This window comes from Tachypleus tridentatus, chromosome 2, assembly GCF_004210375.1.
Source record: "Tachypleus tridentatus isolate NWPU-2018 chromosome 2, ASM421037v1, whole genome shotgun sequence".
Taxonomy (NCBI): Eukaryota; Metazoa; Arthropoda; class Merostomata; order Xiphosura; family Limulidae; genus Tachypleus; species Tachypleus tridentatus.
The window spans coordinates 54,939,219-54,960,660 of record NC_134826.1 but is presented as its reverse complement, the minus strand read 5'-3'; the positions used below and the strand labels follow the sequence as shown (position 1 = coordinate 54,960,660).

The following is a 21,442-nucleotide window of genomic DNA, read 5'->3' as shown; positions in this document are numbered from 1 at the left end:
TTTTTATCTTTGTAATGTTATAATATTTACATGTTAGCTTTTATTCTATAACACCACAATTTGACTACTTTCATACTTTGATGTTAGAAACGTAATTCACATTAAAACTGTAAGAATGACAGTGTTATGATAAACACCATACCAGTGCATCTTTCAGTGTTAGAAACATTATTAACATTCAAACTGTAACATTGACAGTGCTATGTTAAACACCAGACTTGTGGAAACAGTAGAGTGGCGGTCATTATTAAATCATGGACTGTTTTAATAACGGGAGAGAGGAGTGGCGGCCACTATTAAATTATGGATTGTTTTAACAAGGAAACAGTAGAGTGGCGGCCATTATTAAATCATGGACTGTTTTAACAATGACAGTGCTATGTTAAACACCAGACTTGTGCATCTTTCTATAGTAGAATCTTTATTAACAATAAAACTATTAGACTGACATTGTTATGATAAACACCAGACTAGTGCATCTTTCTATAGTAGAATCTTTATTAACATTAAAACTATTAGAGTGACATTATTATGATAAACACCAGACTAGTGCATCTTTCTGTAGTAGAATCTTTATTAACATTAAAACTATTAGAGTGACATTGTTATGATAAACACCAGACTAGTGCATCTTTCTATAGTAGAATCTTTATTAACATTAAAACTATTAGAGTGACATTATTATGATAAACACCAGACTAGTGCATCTTTCTGTAGTAGAATCTTTATTAACATTAAAACTATTAGAGTGACATTGTTATGATAAACACCAGACTAGTGCATCTTTCTATAGTAGAATCTTTATTAACATGAAAACTATTAGAGTTACATTGTTATGATAAACACCAGACTAGTGCATCTTTCTGTAGTAGAATCTTTATTAACAATAAAACTATTAGAGTGACATTATTATGATAAACACCAGACTAGTGCATCTTTCTGTAGTAGAATCTTTATTAACATTAAAACTATTAGAGTGACATTGTTATGATAAACACCAGACTAGTGCATCTTTCTATAGTAGAATCTTTATTAACATTAAAACTATTAGAGTGACATTGTTATGATAAACACCAGACTAGTGCATCTTTCTATAGTAGAATCTTTATTAACATTAAAACTATTAGAGTGACATTGTTATGATAAACACCAGACTAGTGCATCTTTCTATAGTAGAATCTTTATTAACATTAAAACTATTAGAGTGACATTGTTATGATAAACACCAGACTAGTGCATCTTTCTATAGTAGAATCTTTATTAACATTAAAACTATTAGAGTGACATTGTTATGATAAACACCAGACTAGTGCATCTTTCTATAGTAGAATCTTTATTAACATTAAAACTATTAGAGTGACATTGTTATGATAAACACCAGACTAGTGCATCTTTCTATAGTAGAATCTTTATTAACATTAAAACTATTAGAGTGACATTGTTATGATAAACACCAGACTAGTGCATCTTTCTATAGTAGAATCTTTATTAACATTAAAACTATTAGAGTGACATTGTTATGATAAACACCAGACTAGTGCATCTTTCTATAGTAGAATCTTTATTAACATTAAAACTATTAGAGTGACATTGTTATGATAAACACCAGACTAGTGCATCTTTCTGTAGTAGAATCTTTATTAACTTTAAAACTGTTAGAGTGACATTGTTATGATAAACACCAGACTAGTGCATCTTTCTATAGTAGAATCTTTATTAACTTTAAAACTGTTAGAGTGACATTGTTATGATAAACACCAGACTAGTGCATCTTTCTGTAGTAGAATCTTTATTAACATTAAAACTATTAGAGTGACATTATTATGATAAACACCAGACTAGTGCATCTTTCTGTAGTAGAATCTTTATTAACATTAAAACTATTAGAGTGACATTGTTATGATAAACACCAGACTAGTGCATCTTTCTATAGTAGAATCTTTATTAACATTAAAACTATTAGAGTGACATTGTTATGATAAACACCAGACTAGTGCATCTTTCTATAGTAGAATCTTTATTAACATTAAAACTATTAGAGTGACATTGTTATGATAAACACCAGACTAGTGCATCTTTCTATAGTAGAATCTTTATTAACATTAAAACTATTAGAGTGACATTGTTATGATAAACACCAGACTAGTGCATCTTTCTATAGTAGAATCTTTATTAACATTAAAACTATTAGAGTGACATTGTTATGATAAACACCAGACTAGTGCATCTTTCTATAGTAGAATCTTTATTAACATTAAAACTATTAGAGTGACATTGTTATGATAAACACCAGACTAGTGCATCTTTCTATAGTAGAATCTTTATTAACATTAAAACTATTAGAGTGACATTGTTATGATAAACACCAGACTAGTGCATCTTTCTATAGTAGAATCTTTATTAACATTAAAACTATTAGAGTGACATTGTTATGATAAACACCAGACTAGTGCATCTTTCTATAGTAGAATCTTTATTAACATTAAAACTATTAGAGTGACATTGTTATGATAAACACCAGACTAGTGCATCTTTCTGTAGTAGAATCTTTATTAACTTTAAAACTGTTAGAGTGACATTGTTATGATAAACACCAGACTAGTGCATCTTTCTGTAGTAGAATCTTTATTAACTTTAAAACTGTTAGAGTGACATTGTTATGATAAACACCAGACTAGTGCATCTTTCTATAGTAGAATCTTTATTAACTTTAAAACTGTTAGAGTGACATTGTTATGATAAACACCAGACTAGTGCATCTTTGAGTGTTAGAAACTTTATTAACATTAAAAAGTTGTTGTTGTTGATTTGTTTGTGTGTTGTTAATGACGAAACTGTACAGTGAATTTTGTTGAGCCGAGCGGAGAGAGCCATAGTTATGTGAAATATTGTTTGTATATTAGTAGTCACTATAAACATCATAGTTATTTGTATTGAGTGTTATGTAACACAGATGTTTTTAAGTGTGTGAAAACGTTTAATTACTCTCTTATCTTTTAATTAAACTATATTATATTTTTGTTTTATAGCTACGGTTGACTATCTTTTTTGTTCACTGCAGGGAATCGAACACCAGTATTTGTAAGTACGTTGGACTAAAGTTTGTGAACTTACACATCTCGAAATGTGTTCTTCTATGTATTTTTTGGAAGTGTGTTATTAAAAAGGTAAATGAGAAGTGAATGAAAAGAGGTATTCATACATTCTTTTAAACGTGGTTCTCTCATATTCATTAGGTTATTATGTTGCGAACATGTTTTGGAGTCTTAGCTGTCATTTCAACATTCCACGAAGTTATCTTTGTCAACAGCGCCCTTAACAACCAGAAGATCGTACTGGTAATAAATTAGTTCTGTATATTATAGGTTTAACAGTTATTCGATGATCTTACATTTTCATACGTGCCAGAGTTGAAGTGTATTAGGTACTGGTATTTTGATATTCATTAATTTGAACGCTTACTCAGAAACTGTTGTATAATTTCTTATTTTTTCAGATTTTGTACACAATAGGATTTTAAACATTTTGGGAAAACAGTTAGAAAAACAGATTTTTATACTTAATATAATATCAACGACAGTTAACAGTTAATTGTGGTCAATATTAAGGATGAAACGTTGGCTGAAATAGTAGCGGCCATTATTAAATCATGGACTGTTTTAACAATTAAACAGTTGAGTGGCGGCCATTACTGAATCATAGATCGTTTTAACAGAGAAACAGTTGAGTGACTCTCATTATTGAATCATGGATAGTTTTAACAAGGAAACAGTAGAGTAGCGGTCATTATTAAATCATGGACTGTTTTAATAACGGGAGGGCGGAGTGGCAGCCACTATTAAATTATGGATTGTTTTAACAAGGAAACAGTAGAGTGGCGACCATTATTAAATCATGGACTGTTTTAATAACGGGAGGGCGGAGTGGCGGCCACTATTAAATTATGGATTATTTTCAAAAGGAAACAGTAGATCAGCGGCCATTATTGAATGGTGGATTATTATCGGTAATGGTTTCTTATTAGTCTTTTATTTGTTAGCACAGGAACAAAAGACAGGAAATAGATCTGGAAGACGAAGTTCCACCTCCTGGTAGGTTATATAAGTTGTTTTTCTCATGATTTACAATTTATTCAATTTCACTTCTCTCTGACACATCATTACTGACAAAATTCCGATCTGTATTTTCCTTTTATAAATATAGCCTACATTTATTTTGCTATAGTTTCTCAGTTAATTAACAATTTAGCTCATAATATATATAATTCTCGACAATTTAATGTAGACGTTCTGGAAATATTCTGTGGCTCAACAGTCAGACTTCGGAACTGTTTGATTTGACATGTAATACAAACCTCCATGGTACAAATTTCTTTTAAATCGTCTCATGGGGCTATTTAAGCCAGAAACAAAACAACAACAAAAAAGGTTAAGCCTTTTATCCATTGATTCTCTAATAACTAAACCGAGCTAAATCCGAGAACTTCCTGAAATCCTATCATAGTTTCGGCGTATTCTATAAGAAATACAAGAGATGATAAACAAGGCAAGACCACAATCGAAAGCTTCACTGATGAGAAGAAAATAAAAAAGAATCAGCCAAATTAAACACAAGAAGAAGAGTGAGCGAAAAGTACCTGAAGGAGGTGTTTCATTATGAATTGTTGGAAGGTGTTTCATTGTGAATAATGGTAAGGTGTTTCATAATGAATTATTGGAAGGTGATTTAGCATGAATCATTCAAATGTGTTTCATCATGAATTGTTTATTGACACATAAACAATGTGTTTGATTTGACACTTATGGATTGTCAAATCATGGACTGTTTTAACAAGGAGTTAAAATCTTTACATGTTGTAAAGTGTTTCATTATGAATTGTTTATTGTTGTAAGGTGTTTCATCGTGAATTGTTTATTGTTGTAAGGTGTTTCATTATGAATTGTTTATTGTTGTAAAGTGTTTCATCGTGAATTGTTTATTGTTGAAAGGTGTTTCATCGTGAACTGTTTATTGTTCTAAGATGTTTCAACGTGAATTGTTTATTGTTGGAAGGTATTTCAACATGAATTTTGCACATGTTCGAAGGTCTACATCACTATTCATCCCATAAAAGAACAACATGCAAAAAAATTGTCAGAGAGCAAAAGAACAAGCTAATTAAGATAAAAATCACGAACTTTCAAGTGTAGCTGAACTACACTAAACTTGCAAAGGATCATAAACACTCTGGTATTTAGGTTTTAAAATTAAAATACCATTGAAAATATTTGTTGTTGACCTGTTTTTTTTTTTTCTGCGGGTTGTTAACTGCGAAATTTGAACACAGAAATAGAACATTTAACGATCCGCATGTATTATCAACATATTAGGACATTTTGCCACCTCTTGGTATTCATTACTTGTTAACAAACTAATAGACAAAATCAGAAGTTACTGATAGAGCTACAGACAGAGACAAAAACATTAAACATGAACGTGACTTCACACAATTCTTTATCTTTCAGTTGACGAAGATTCCCAGGATTCATGTGACTTTGGAAACGGGTTATCATTAAATCTCTGTACATGGTCCAATCCTTCGGACACTCCTCCTAGTCTGCGGTGGAAAACTGGTCGTGGTGTTACATCCAACTGGCTTGGAGGACCTCGAACTGATCACACTAGAGCCAATGGTGACGGTAAATCTGTTACTGCTATTAAAGATGTATTCCGGGTTTGATGAAGACTGAACTGAACCTCCAGATACTTTGTAAACTAGCCATTTCAAAATTATTTTTATGTGCCATAAAGTACTGTTCTAGAGAAGTCTTATAAAATTATATTTTCATATATATCTTATACTTGACTCTCATGTAAGAATATATTTTAAGATATATCTTTTGTCTGTCATAAATCACTGTTCTCAAGGAGTCATGTAAGAATATTTTCTTCAGATACATCTTTTGACTGCCATAAATCACTGTTCTCGACGAGTCATGTAAGAATATATTTTAAGATGCATCTTCCGTCTGTTATAAATTACTGTCCTGGAGGAGTTATGTAAAAATATATTTTGAGATTCGTCTTTTGTCTGCCATAAATCGCTGTTCTGGATGAGTCATGTAAGAATATATTTTCAGATACATCTTTTGTATGTTACAAATATCCGTCCTGGAGGAGTCACCCAAAAATATATTTTGAGATTCATATTTTGTCTGTTGTAAATCACTGTCCTGGAGGAGTTATGTAAAAATATATTTTGAGATTCGTCTTCTGCTTGTTGTAAATCACTGTTCTGGGGGAATCATATGAGAATATTTTTTCAGATACAACTTTTGTGTTTCATAAATCACCCTTCTAGAAAAATATGTTTTCTGATACATATTTTGCCAGAACTTATGAGACGTGTTAGATCTTCTAGATACAAATGTTTATCTGAACAGTTCAAGATAGTTCGGCCTAGCAATAATGGTTAAAATCGCGTTTGTTTATGGACAGTGATGACACCCATTTTGTAATTTAGGCGTCTCTGTAAATTAAAATACTTTCGCCGTAGGAAATTTAACAATGTTGTGAACGTGGCTTTAACGTCTGTTATTTTTCCAAAGTTTAGGAAGCAGCTTGAACTAAACACATACAGGCAGTGGTCCCTTTTATAGATACATACTAGTGTCGTTTTGTGTAGAAGAAAAGAATCACCAGATACCAAACGAAGGAGCTCTGTGAAAGAAATAGAAACGATACAACTCGTTAGATTTCCTGAACATTCTCCTTTCACTTACTTACCTACTTTTTTTTTTAGATAAAAATTTATTGTAATATATTTACTCAAAAAACACGCATATAGCGATTTAGGTCCCTTTATAAATAAAAGTTCTGCTAAGCCAACACTGTGAAAAAGTTATTGTTAATATTAAGAAATTTTAACAGTAATTTTGAATGGGCTATTCAGTGACCGCCATTTTGTTTCAGCAAAATTCCTACAGTACTTAAATATAAGTAATCTGATACAACAAAAGTTGTTATGGCTACACCTTTAAAGCGCTATGATATATTATGTAATTGCAAACATTTTTTCCCTGACTTGTAAACGCTATAACAACTGAATAATTAGATATGTAGGTTTTCCCGGTATTCTCATTGTGACTGGTTTTCAAGTTTGGATAGCGTTTTGAATTTTTAAGAACAGTTTAGTTCGCTTGAAAACGTGTATTGAACTAAATTTTGTTGTAAATTAATCACTAATAATAACACTTGATTACAAGACTTCTTCTGAGATAAATTTTGTTTGTTTGTTTCTCTCAGGGGGTTATGTTTTCTTCGAGACTTCCAAAAGAGAAACAGATTACCAGCTACAGTCACAGAACTCCGAATTCAGAAACACTGCTATTTTGGTCACTCAGAATATGAGTCAGACAGATCCTAGCGGCTTATGTGTTAGTTTCTTCTATGTTGTCAATGGCTTGAGTGTACAGAGTTTGAAGATGTGGCTTATTGATGGAGAAACTTATGAAAAGCAACCTCTGTGGCAGAGTACAGATGGGTTAGAAGGCAGCTGGACGAAGGGTGAAGTGGCCTACACCTATGAAAATATTCACCAGGTAGAAGATGTATTTGTATATAAAAAAACAGGATGGAATAGTACAGGGTGTGTTCACAAGAACATTGATCCAAAACAGGATAAATAGTACAGGATGTGTTCACAAGAAATTAATCAAAAACAGTTTGGAATAGTACAGGGTGTGTCCACAAGACACTGATCAGAAACAGGTTGGAATAGTACAGGGTGTGTTCACAAGAACACTGATCAAAAATAGGATAAAATAGTAGAGGGTGTGTCCACAAGAATACTGATCAAAAACAGGTTGAAATAGTACAGGGTGTGTTCACAAGACACTGATCAAAAACAGGTTGGAATAGTACAGGGTGTGTGCACAAGAACACTGATCAAAAACAGGTTGGAATAGTACAGGGTGTGTTCACAAGACACTGATCAAAAATAGGATAAAATAGTAGAGGGTGTGTCCACAAGAATACTGATCAAAAACAGGTTGAAATAGTACAGGGTGTATTCACAAGACACTGATAAAAAAACAGGTTGGAATAGTACAGGGTGTGTGCACAAGAGCACTGATCAAAAACAGGTTGGAATAGTACAGGGTGTGTCCAAAAGACACTGACCAAAAACAGGTTGAAATAGTAGAGGGTGTGTCCACAAGAACACTGATCAAAAACAGGTTGAAATAGTACAGGGTGTATCCACAAGAATACTGATCACAAACAGGTTGAAATAGTACTGGGTGTGTTCACAAGAACACTGATCAAAAACAGGATAAAATAGTACAGGGTGTGTCTAAAAGACACTGATAAAAACCAGGTTGAAATAGTACAGGGTGTGTCCACAAAAACACTGACCAAAAACAGGTTGAAATAGTACAGGGTGTGTTCACAAAAACACTGACCAAAAACAGGTTGGAATAGAACAGGATGTGTCCACAAGACACTGATCAAAAACAGGTTAAAATAGTACAGGGTGTGTCCACAAGACACTGATCAAAAACAGGTTGGAATAGTACAGGGTGTGTCCACAAGAGCACTGATCAAAAACAGGATGGAATAGTACAAGGTGTGACCACAAGAACATTGATCAAAACCAGGTTGAAATAGTACAGGATGTATCCACAAAAACACTGACCAAAAACAGGTTGGAAGAGTACAGGATGTGTCCACAAGACACTGATCAAAAACAGGTTGAAATAGTACAGGGTGTGTCCACAAGACACTGATCAAAAACAGGTTGAAATAGTACAAGGTGTGACCAAAGAACACTGATCAAAGACAGGATAAAATAGTACAGGGTGTGTCCACAAGAATACTAATCACATACATAAGGTAAAACTGAAGATAAGATTTCAAATAAAGAAGAATTGTTCAAACCTAGTATGGGTATTCAGCTGGAATGAACCAGAAGGTTTGTATGTGAGGGAGACATGCTGGTAATAATGGATTACACGTGTTGCAGTGGTTGTAAAGATAGTATAGTGGGCTTACATTTAAACAAGAAGATGGTAAAATGGATTACACGTGTTGCAGTGGTTGTAAAGATGGAATAGTGGGCTTACATTTAAACAAGAAGATGATAAAATGGATTACATGTGTTGCAGAAGTTGTAAAGATGTATCAATAAGTTTGTATCTAAACAACAAGATAGTAAGAATGAATTACAAGTGCTGCAGTCGTTGTAAAGATGGATAAGTGGGTTTGTATTTAAATGGATAAGTGGGTTTGTATTTAAACAACAAGATGGTAAAAATGGATTACAAGTATTGCAGTAGTTGTACATATGAATTAGAAGGTTTGTTTCTAAACAACAAGATGGTAAGATGGAATGCACGTATTGCAGCATTTGTAAAAACATATCAGCAGGTTTGTGTTTGAAGAACAAGGTAGTAAGAGTGAATTAGACGTGTTGCAATAGTTGTAAAGAAAGATTAGTATGCATATATATATATAAGATTACTGATGTCGAACTAAGCTTCTGCAGTACACACTTCATGTGGTTTATGTTGGAACTTTCTTTGTTAAGTGATGACAGTTTTAGCACTAAATAAATAATCGATACTTAATCTAACTCACTCAGTTCATCTTCCCTTTTGTCTTTAATTTTCTTAATTCATGAACATCATAGTGCTGATTTCTCTTGAACATTATAGTCACGTTTTTGATAACCTTAAAAGCATTCAAATTTATATATTTCACCAATAATTTTCAAGTTCATATATTCTCGTATATCTTGTTTTGATCAGAATTGTTCTGCCTTTCTTTGGTTAAACTCATCATTTTTTTCTTTGTCCTTGCTCAAAGATTATGTTTGAGGGTGTTCCAAAGAATTCGTCTGATCCTTCGAGGATTTTTCGTGGTTATATAGCTCTGGATGACATCCAGTTTGATCCTCTTTCTGGTAGTGCATCTAATTGTTTAGGTAAGTGTAAAATTTCAAACGTTTGCTGAAGTTTTTTTTATAACAGTTACCCTATCAACTGATGTGAATGGTGGGAAAACGGCTATCATCATAAGTACATATAGATATGCCATAAGTGTAACACTAATTAACTTCTCTCGCACACTGTAACCAGCATGTAAAGAAAACTTGATAAGCATTTTACATATAATGTTGAATAGTGAACAAACGAACTGCAAAGTAACAAGCCATAAAACACTTGAAAACATCTATATAGTAAAAACAAAAATTTCACAAAATCACAAATTTGTCAAGTTGAGTATCTGACTGACTGAGAAAGATTGTTGGAAAGAGATATCTCTCTCCTTCCTTCATTTTCTGCAAATCTAAATGCAAGTTGGCTAAAGTGTTTTCCTAGGTTTACTTATAACATTGGTAATAACAATAGCCATTTGGCAATGCTACTAACTAGCTAAATATACATTAATAGCCATATTCTATGATTACGAACACACCCTGTGAGTTGACAAGTAACAACTCTTCCTCATTTCACATGTGGGTGCACGATTTCTGATGCGCACGTACTACGTGATCAACTAGATAAAAAAGAACAAGAACAAAAACATGAATCACATAGATTCTCTAGATCTAGGTTCTGACATAGTTTTTTTTAGTATTCTAGACTTAACACAAAAAAGATAAGTTATATAACTTATATTTGTATTGTTTTAAAATTATTATTAATATCTAGGGTTATACTTGAAATAGTGCGTTTTTAAAAATATGTCTCTCAATGAAACAAAACCAAAGAAAATGATAAAAATCTTATGTTGTTAACCTTTAAAAGCCTTTGTTACAGTGAAAAGATCATTACTTCAAAAATAGAGCTAAGTTTAGAAATAGTAATTTTGAATATGTGAAAGAAACCTTTGCCATTAATCCAGCAAAAAAAAGAGAGAGCTGCTTACACTGATTAGACAGTATAAAAACTATAAAATGTAAGAAAATGTTGAAAGATAGTTCTAAGAAAAGCTACAAGAAAGATAAATCTGGAAACCAGACACTCAGTATCATTAAAGCTATGAAAGAAGGGTAAAAAAGTTTTAAATACAAAATTAAGAAGAATGGGAACACCAAAAAGTAAGAAAACAAGGTAAGAATGGACGGGTTAATATTACAGCAGATGGTGGATTTTGAAAGAGGCAACCTTCAAGTGGATGTGGCCATCGTTTCGCCCATTCCTTCTTCATATTTGTCTTTGAACTTCGAACCCAATTATAGACTTAAATTGAATTTTATCAGTAGTACTTCTTTCTAAATATTCAACAAATTTAAAAAAATCACTTATTTTGACGCTATTCTGTTGGCCTATCTTTTACCATCCAAATAGCCATAATATGTACAAAGTATAACTATTGGAGCTTCCTGTATTGCTTCCGACATAAAACAACGTCCTTGTGATGTTATGCATTTCATTAGGGCTGCATAATTTGATTACATACATGTAATTACACTTGGTTGCTAAAACAAATCAAAATAGTAAAGAGCATTTTCTAAGAATTGTCACATTACAAAATTGTAATTATACAAAAAATATGATTAGGAAAAGAATCGAGGTATTATGCTACATCTTACTAGAAATATAATCCATTATATATGTTAACATCCACAGCTCACTTACCGTAGGTTTTGTTACAGTACTGTCCAACGGTATACATGAGATATTTTCCATTAGTATATTGTCACCCATTAATGACTTGTTTTGAATTTCTCGAAAACTTATTCGGGGGCTTTCTGTGTTAGTTGCCCCTAACTTAGCAGTGATAGCCAACTTTTGGCAAAAAAGAGGATAATTGACCGCCACATTGAAAAGCCCCTACGCCTGAAGGGGCGAAAACGTTTGATGAACAGGGATTCAAAACTGCACCAGAATAGAGAACCCTTAAACCATGGTAGATCTCCACATTTTTATAGACGTTTAACTTTAAATTTAAAGACATAAGAATTTAACTAGTTAAATAAGTTAATTATTACCTTCCACAAAGCTGGGCATGCAATTAACGTCTAATGAAGTCATTAGGGATTTAATAACAAAAAACATAAGAAGAACATTGGTCATTATTACAATACTGAATGTATGGCCTTCACTAGATTCTTAAACTATTTCAAAACTTAACCAATAAGTATTTTACTTCACACTTACCAGTTTCATTATTTAAACTGACCATTTTGAATGTCCATGTTCCAGGTCACTGTACATTTGAAGGCGGTTTCTGTGATTGGTCCAACCTCCGGGGTCAGGACGACTTTGACTGGGAGTTAGGGCGAGGCAGCAAGAGTTTTCTGACGGGTCCAGCTCAGGATTATAGTAGTTTTAAAACTAACCGACAACCAGGTGGCAAAGAGTTTCTAACTCACCTTGAGAAATTTAATTGGTTAGATGTATAAGAAAATAATACTCATAAAAATTATTTATCATAGAAATGAAGATAATAAATATTAAGAATATAACATGATAAATAACTACAATTTTTATAGTAAATTTTAATACTGGTGTCAAATGGATTATGATGATAACAAATAAGACTTAAAGAATTCATGTTATTCTGATTACCAGATTTAGCTGAACTTTGACGTGTACAACTGTGAAGGAAGCTAAAAACATTGTTTTGCAGATGGATAGAAAGTAACAAACATTTATTTGCAGATGGATAGAAAGGGACAACATTGTTTTTTACAGGTTCATAGAAAGTAAAAAAACACTATTTTACAGGTGGAGAGAAAGTAACAATCACAGTTTAGCAGATGGATAGAAAGCAACAAATATTGTTTTACAAAAGGATAAAGAGCAACAAACACTTTTTACAGATTGATAGAAAGTAACAAACACTATTTTACAGATGGATACAAAGTAACAAACACTGTCTTATAGGAGGATAGAAAGTAAAAAAACACTATTTTTTACATTAATAGAAAGTATCAAACACTGTTTTACAGATTAATAAAAAGTAACATTGTTTTACAAATGGATAAAAAGTAACAAACACTGTTTTACAAAAGGATAGAAAGTTAAAACATTGTTTCACATATGGATAGAAAGTAACAAAACACAATTTTACAAATGAATAGAAAGTAACAAATAGTATGTTACAGATTAATAGAAAGTAACAAACATTGTTTTACAGAATGATAGAAATTAACAAACACTGTTTTAAAGATGGATAAAATTTAACAAACACTATTTTACAGGAGGATAAAAAGTAACAAACACTATTTTACAGATGGATAGAAAATAAACTGTTTTTCACAGGTTGATAGAAAGTAACAAACTGTTATACAGGTGGATTGAAACTATCAAACACTGTTTTAAAGATGGATAAAATTTAACAAACACTATTTTACAGGAGGATAAAAAGTAAAAACACTATTTTACAGATGGATAGAAAATAAACTGTTTTTCACAGGTTGATAGAAAGTAACAAACTGTTATACAGGTGGATTGAAACTAACAAACACTGTTTTACAATTGAATAAAAAGTAACAAACACTGTTTTACAGGTGGAAAAATTAATAAACTCTTTTTTACAGATGAAAGAAAGTGACAAATACTATTTTACAAAAGGATAGAAAGTAACAAACACTATTTTACAGATAAACAGAAAGTAAAAACACTGTTTTACAGATGGATAGAAAGAAACAAACATTATTTTACAGATGGATAGAAAGAAACAAACATTATTTTACAGATGGATAGAAAGTAACAAACACTTTTAACAGATGGATAGCAAGTGACAAACACTGTATTCTACAGGACGATAGAAATTAACAAACACTATTTTACAGATAGATAGAAAATAACAAACTGTTTTTCACAGGTTGATAGAAAGTAACAAACTGTTTTACAGGTGGATTAAAACTAACAAACACTGTGTTACAGGTGTATAGAAAGCATCAAACGCTATTTTACAGATGGATAGAAAGTAACAAACAATGTTTTACAGATGGATAGAAAATAACAAACACTGTGTTACACATGAAGAAAAGTAACAAACACTATTTCACAGGGAATAAAGAGTAACAAACACTGTTTTACAAATGAATAGAAAGTAAAAAACAGTGTGTTACAGATTAATAAAAAGTAAAAAACATTGCTTTACAAATGGATAGAAAGTAACAAACACTGTTTCACAGATAGATAAAAAGTAACAAACACTGTTTTACAGGAGGATAAAAAGTAACAAACACTATTTTACAGATGGATAGAAAGTAACAAACTGTTTTACAGGTGGATTGAAACTAACAAACACTGTTTTACAGGTGTATAGAAAGCATCAAACGCTATTTTACAGATGGATAGAAGGTAACAAACAATGTTTTACAGATGGATAGAAAATAACAAACACTGTGTTACACATGAATAAAAGTAACAAAAACTGTTTCACAGGGAACAAAGAGTAACAAACACTGTTTTACAAATGAATAGAAAGTAAAAATCAGTGTGTTACAGATTAATAGAAAGTAAAAAACATTTCTTTACAAATGGATAGAAAGTAACAAACACTGTTTCACAGATAGATAAAAAGTAACAAACATTATTTTACAGATGAATAAAAGTAACAAACAATGTTTTACAGATGGATAGAAAGTAAGAAACGCTGTTTGCTGTTTTACAGGTGGACAGAAAGTAAGAAACACTGGTTTACAGATGGATAAAATTGATAAACATTGTTTCTTACAGGTTGATAGAACGTAACAAACACTATTTCACACATCGATAGAAAGTAACAAATACTGTTTTAAAGATGGATAAAAAGTAACAAACTGTTTTACAGGTGAATTGAATGTAACAAACACTGTTTTACAAATGAATAAAATGTAACAAGCACTGTTTTACAGATGGATAGAAAGTGACAAAAAACTATTTTACAGATGGATAGATAGTATCAAACTCTGTTTTACAGATGGAGAGAAAATAACAAAAATTATTTTACAGATAGAGAGAAAGTAACAAACACAATTTTAGAGATGGATAGAAAGTGAGAAACACTATTTTACAGATAGATAACAGGTAACTAACACTGTTTATACAGATGAATAGAAAGTAAGAAACCTTTTTTACAGGTGTACAGAAGGTAATAAACATTGTTTCAGAGATCGATAGAAATGATAAACACTGTTTTTTTTCACAGGTTGATAGAACGTAACAAATACTATTTCACAGATAGATAAAAAGTAACAAACACTGTTTCACAGATGGATAGAAAGTAACAAACACAGTTTTTTACAGATTGGTAGAAAGTAACCAACACTGCTTTACAAGTAGATTGAAAGTAACCAAGACTGTTTTACATGTTCATAAAAATAACAAACACTGTTTTATAGATGAATAGAAAGTGACAATCACTATTTTACAGATGGATAGAAAGTAACAAACACTATTATACACGTGCCTAGAAAGTAACAAACAATATTTTACAGGTGGATAGAAAGAAAAAACACTGTTTTAAAATGAATGTAAAGTGACAATCTCTGTTTTTAACATGTTAATAGAAAATAACAAACTCTATTTCACAGATGGATGGAAAGTATGAAACACTGATTTACAGATAGATAAAAAGTAACAAACATTGTTTTACAGATGGATAAAGAGTAACAAACACTGTTTTATAGATGGCTAGAATATAACATAGACTGCTTTAAAGGTGGACAGAAAGTAAAAATACTGTTTTACAGAATGATAAAAAGTAACAAACACTGTTTTACAGGTGGATAGAAGGTAACAAACATTATTTTACAGATGAAAAGAAAGTAACAAAAACTATTTCACAGACAGAAAAAGTAAAAAACACTGTTTTACAGATGCATAAAAGTTACAAGCACTGTTTTACAGGTGGATAGAAAGTAATAACCACTATTTTACAAATGGATACAATGTAACAAAACACCATTTTATAAATGAATAGAAAGTAACAAACAGTGTTTTACAGATTAATAGAAAGTAACAAACATTTTTAACAAATGGATAGAAAGTGACACACTGTTTTACAGATAGATAAAAAATAACAAACACTACTTTGCAGATAGATAAAAGGTAACAAACACTATTATATTTTTATATATTAATAGAAAGTAAGAGACACTGTTTTACAAGTAGATAGAAAGAAATACACACCGTTTTCAGATGAATAAAGTGTAACAAGCACTGTTTTATACTTGGATAGAAATTAACAAACACTATTTTTGAGATGAATAGAGAGTAACAAACACTGTTTTAGAGATTAATAGAATGTGACAAACTTTTTTTACAGATTAATAAAAAGTAACAAACATTATTTTACAGATGAATAAAAAATAACAAACACTGTTTTACAGAGGTATAGAAAGTAAGAAACACTGTATTACAGGCGGACAGAAAGTAAGAAACACTGTTTTACAAGTGGGTTGAAAAAACAACAACAGTATTTTACAGATGGACAGAATGTAACAAACACTGTTTTACAGACGGATGGCAAATAACAAACACTATTTTACAGGTGGATAGAATATAAGAAACGTTTTTAGAGGTGAATAAAAGGTAACAAACACTGTTTTTAGGTGAATAGAAAGTAAGAAACTGTTTTACCGATGTATAGAGAGTGACAATTACAATTTTGCAGGTGAATAGAAAAAACAAACACTGTTTTACAGGTGGATTGAAAGTAACAAACACTGTTTTTCAGATGGATAAAAAGTAGGAAACACTGTTTTTTAGGTGGATAGAAAGTAACAAACGCTGTTTTACAAATGAGCTGAATTTGACAGACACTGTTTTAGAGGTTGATAAAAAGTAGCAATCACTGTTTTATGGGTCGATAGAAAGTAAGAAACACTGTTTAACAGGTTGATAGAAAGTAAGAAACACTGTTTAACAGGTTGATAGAAAGTAAGAAACACTGTTTTACAGGTTGATAGAAAGTAAGAAACAATGTTTAACAGGTTGATAGAAAGTAAGAAACAATGTTTAACAGGTTGATAGAAAGTAATAAACAATGTTTAACAGGTGGATAGAAATTAACAAACACTGTTTAACAGGTTGATAGAAAGTAATAAACAATGTTTTACAGGTGGATACGCATATATTGATTCATCTTTTCCCCGTCGTCCAGGTGATAAAGCTCGACTTATCAGTGTGGTCATTGGAGCTACAGGTGAGAATAATCTTGTTCGATTACTGTTTGTATTATTTTTACCTATAGTTTGGTTCTACGTAAACATAGCTATCAAAATGTTAGTGTTATAAGCATACTGGTTTACAGCTGAGCCACAAGGAGTCGCTGTATACAGAAGTTCAATTTATGCTATGTAAAAAAAAAAGAAAAACAATATTTGTTAGTAATAGCAGAGCCTGTGTGAAATAATGAAATATAAACGTAATTTCTTAATTTTTAAAAGTCCTGACCATTGACGTGGAAGTGGAGCTCATGCCGATTCTTTTATTCCCAAAGTTCCCCTTTTATAATCGTAAAAAATCAACTATTAGAAGTTACAGAGAAAGGGTTTAAAATTTAAAACAAATGACATGTAGGGGTTTGTAAGGTTTTACTATAATTTAACATGTGTTTAGTATGATATTAAGTTTGCTTGTAATTGTTTGTTTATTTTTAGATTTTAATAATGCTTATAAAACTGGCTGAATGTGAATAAAGGAAGAAGTGTTTGATTATTTTTATTACCCCTTCTGTATCAGAAACACACCAGAGTATCCCCTGACATTTCATCCTATCCCCTCCATAAGAGTGTAACTTACGAATCTTGAATAGCACTTTTTAATGTTACTGGTTCTGATGGACACCAGAAGGTGTAAACAGATAACAAGTTCTAACGATTCTAGTAAATTTAAAAGTTTAAAAGTTACGAGTTTCATGTTTAATAACACAACGTAGAATATGACTTTTATAATAAGCTTAATAACACATCCTAGAATATGACTTCTATACTTAACTTAATATCACAACCCCAGAATCTTACTTCCATACTTAACTTAATAACAAAATCCAAAGGTATACTTAACTTAATAACGCAACCATAAAATATGACTTGTATATTTAGCTTAATAACACAATCCTAAAATGTGATTTCTATATTTCATCCCGTTCCATAGGAGAGTTACAGTTTATTAAAAAATGGCACACAACACTTCCTGTTAAACTAATGAAGTCATTACATTTCTACTGGGTTAAATGTTGCAAATTCTTAGAAATGTTTAACCATGTTAACAAAACTTTGTTATTTAATAGTCTACATATTTTGAAATTAGTGACTGGGATATAAGTGAGTGTCAAAACCAAAGTTTAAATTAAGCTTAATGGAAGACTTTGCAGAAAGATATTTTAAAACCATGCTAACGAAATCTACAAGAATGCCTGCTGTCTGTTGTTTTGAGTGTCTTTTTTACGTTCGATTATTGCAGAAAAACTTGTTTGGTCATTCTGTAGGCAATTGTAAAAAGAATATCTAACAAACTACAGCAGGTACACAACACTTGTTATGATCAAGTCATGATAAGTTCAGGTATTTACCAAAGCTAATGTTAAAATTATGTTGAGATAATATTTAAACAGATCTCATCGAGTGCATTCTAAAAATATAATTTTACAAATGTTTCTGTTGCCTAATAAAACATATAACAAGCTAACATTTTCAAGAAGGAGCTACTTCTTTCCTCTAACCCCGTACGTTACTAGATGTAAAATGAGAGATTCTACTTTTCTTTGTAACCTGATGTTTACTTACTACACATTAAAAGCTAGATTCTACTTCTTTTGGTAGCCTGATGTACACTGCTAGACGTTACATATATATTCTAATTTTCTTTGTAACCTGATATTTACGTTGCTAAACGTCAAATGCTGGATTCTATTTTTCTTGGTAACCTGATGTACGTTGCTCGACGTTAACTGTTAGATTCTACTGTTGTTGGTAACCTGATGCTTACCGTGCTAGACGTCAAATACTAGTTTCTACTGTTCTTAGTAACCTGAATGCTGCTAGACGTGAATGTTAGATTCTACTTCTTTCAGTAACATGGTATTTACGTTGCTAGACGTTAAATGTTAGATTCTATCGTTTTTGGTAACATGATGTTTACGGTTCTAGACGTTAAAATGTTAGATTGTACTGTTCTTGGTAAACAGATGCACGCTGCTAGACGTTAAATGCTAGATTCTACTTTTATTGATGTTTAAGTTGCAGACGTAAAATGCAAGATTCAACTTCTCTTGGTAACTTGATGTTTCCGATGCTTGATGTTAAATGCTAGATCCTACTTTTCTTGGTCGTCTGATGTCTACATTGCTAGGCGTCAAATACTAGATTCTAGTTTTAGTGGTAACCTCGTGTTTACGCTGCTAGACATTAAATGCTAGATTCTACTTTTCTTGGTAGCTTGAAGTTTAAGTTGCAAGATATTAAATACTAGATTCTACTTTTCTTGGTAACCTGATGTACGTCGCTAGACGTTAAGTGTTAGATTCTACTGTTTTTGGTAACCTGATGTACGTCGCTAAACGTTAAGTGTTAGATTCTACTGTGTTTGGTAACCTGATGTTTACATTGGTAGACGTTAAATTGAAGATTCTTATTATCTTGGTAATCTGATGTTTACGCTTCTGGACGTAAAATGCTAGATTCTACAGTTCTTGGTAATCTGACGTACGCTGGTAGATGTTAAATGCTAGAGCCTACTTTTCTTGGTAACCTAATCTTTAAGGTGCTAGACGTTAAATGCTAGATTCTACTGTTCTTGGTAGCCTGATCTACATTGCTAGACGTTAAAATTTAGATTCTACTTTTTTTAGTTACCTGATGTTTACGTTGGTAGACGTTAAATACTAGATTCTACTTTTATCGGTAACCTGATATACATTACTTGACATTAAGTGCCACATTCTACTATTCTTGGCAAACTGATGTTTACATTGCTCGACGTTAAATGCTAGATTCTACTTTTCTTGAAAACCTGATGTACTCTGTTAGATGTTAAATGCTATATTCTACTGTTTTTGTTAACCTAATGCTTTCGCTGCTATACGTTAATATCTAGATTCTACTGTTCTTTGTAACCTGATGTACGCTACTAGACGTTAAATGCTAGAGCCTACTTTTCTTGGTAACCTAATCTTTAAGGTGCTAGACGTTAAATGCTAGATTCTACTGTTCTTGGTAACATGATGTATGCTGTTAGACGTTAAATACAAGATTATACTTTATTTGGTAACGTGATGTTTAGGTTGCAAGACGCTAAATAGAAGATTCTACCTTTCTTGGTAACCTGATGTTTATGTTGCTAGGCGTTAAATGCTAAATTCTACTTTTCTTAGTAACCTGATGTTACACTGCTAGATCTTAAATGCTAGATTTTACTTTTTTGGCAACCTTATGTAGTCTGTTGGACGTTAAGTATTAGATTCTGCTGTACTTGTTAACCTGATGTTTGCAGTGCTATACATTAAGTTCTAGATTCTACTGTTTTCGAAAAGATGATGTTAACGTTGCTGGACGTTAAATGCTAGATTCTACTGTTCTTGATAACCTGGTGTTTACGTTGCAGGACGTTAAATGCTAGAATCCACTTTTCTTGGTAACTTAATTTACGCTGCTAAATGTTAAATTCTAGATCCTAATTTTCTTGATTACCAAATGTTTACGTTGCAGGACGTTAAATGCTAGAATCCACTTTTCTTGGTAACTTAATTTACGCTGCTAAATGTTAAATTCTAGATCCTAATTTTCTTGATTACCAGTTGTTTACGTTGCTAGACGTTAAATATTAAATGCTACTGTTGTTGGTAACCTGATTTTTATGTTGCTAGACGTTAAATACTAGATTCTATATTTCTTGGTAACGTGATATGTACGTTGCTAAACGTTAAGTGTTAGCTTCTACTGTCTTGGTAACCTAATGTATGCTGCTTGACATTAAATGTTAGATTCTACTATTCTTGGTGTCCTGATGTACGCTGGTAGATGTTAAATGCTGGATTAAATTTTTGTTTGTAACCTGATATTTACTTTGCTAGTTGTTAACTTCTAGATTCTACTCTTCTTGATAACCTAATGCTTACGCCACTAGACGTTATATGGTAAATTCTACATTTCTTGGTAACCTGATGTACGCTGCTAAACGTTAAATGCAAGATTTTACTTTTCTTAGTAACGTGATGCCTACTGCTAGACGTTAAATGCTAAATTCACTAGAATTCTTCTGTTGTCAGGTGATAACAACCCCATCTGCATGATGTTTGCTACACACATGTTTGGGAATGGGGTCGGAACACTAAGGATCATGAAGCAAAGTCAGGGAACCAGTGAAGTCAGTCCTATCTGGGAGATCAGTGGACCTTCAGGGAACAGATGGTATGAAGCCAGGGTTCCGGTTTCTTCCCCGAAACCATTTCAGGTACAGCTTTGAAGGTTTCGATTGGCTCTTTCTTACCTCTTCCTAGTAAAACATTTTTTGTCATG

At 31.9% G+C, this 21,442-nt stretch overlaps 1 protein-coding gene across 4 annotated transcripts in view; it reads left to right on the top strand.

The window, feature by feature from the left end:
* The window catches only part of LOC143243855 (MAM and LDL-receptor class A domain-containing protein 1-like), a 57,845-nt gene that overhangs the window by 8,898 nt on the left and 27,505 nt on the right, over positions 1 to 21,442 (top strand). For 2 of the 4 annotated variants that reach the window (XM_076487586.1, XM_076487582.1), the window contains exons 2-9: positions 3,237 to 3,338; positions 4,040 to 4,091; positions 5,505 to 5,678; positions 7,285 to 7,580; positions 9,844 to 9,961; positions 12,189 to 12,335; positions 17,044 to 17,127; positions 21,193 to 21,377. In XM_076487586.1, the coding sequence (XP_076343701.1) occupies positions 3,243 to 3,338; positions 4,040 to 4,091; positions 5,505 to 5,678; positions 7,285 to 7,580; positions 9,844 to 9,961; positions 12,189 to 12,335; positions 17,044 to 17,127; positions 21,193 to 21,377 (1,152 nt within the window). In that variant the 5' untranslated portion in view covers positions 3,237 to 3,242. Of the gene's footprint in view, positions 1 to 3,029; positions 3,086 to 3,236; positions 3,339 to 4,039; positions 4,092 to 5,504; positions 5,679 to 7,284; positions 7,581 to 9,843; positions 9,962 to 12,188; positions 12,336 to 17,043; positions 17,128 to 21,192; positions 21,378 to 21,442 lie in introns of all 4 variants that reach the window. The other 2 variants (XM_076487583.1, XM_076487585.1) reach the window with 2 other exon arrangements.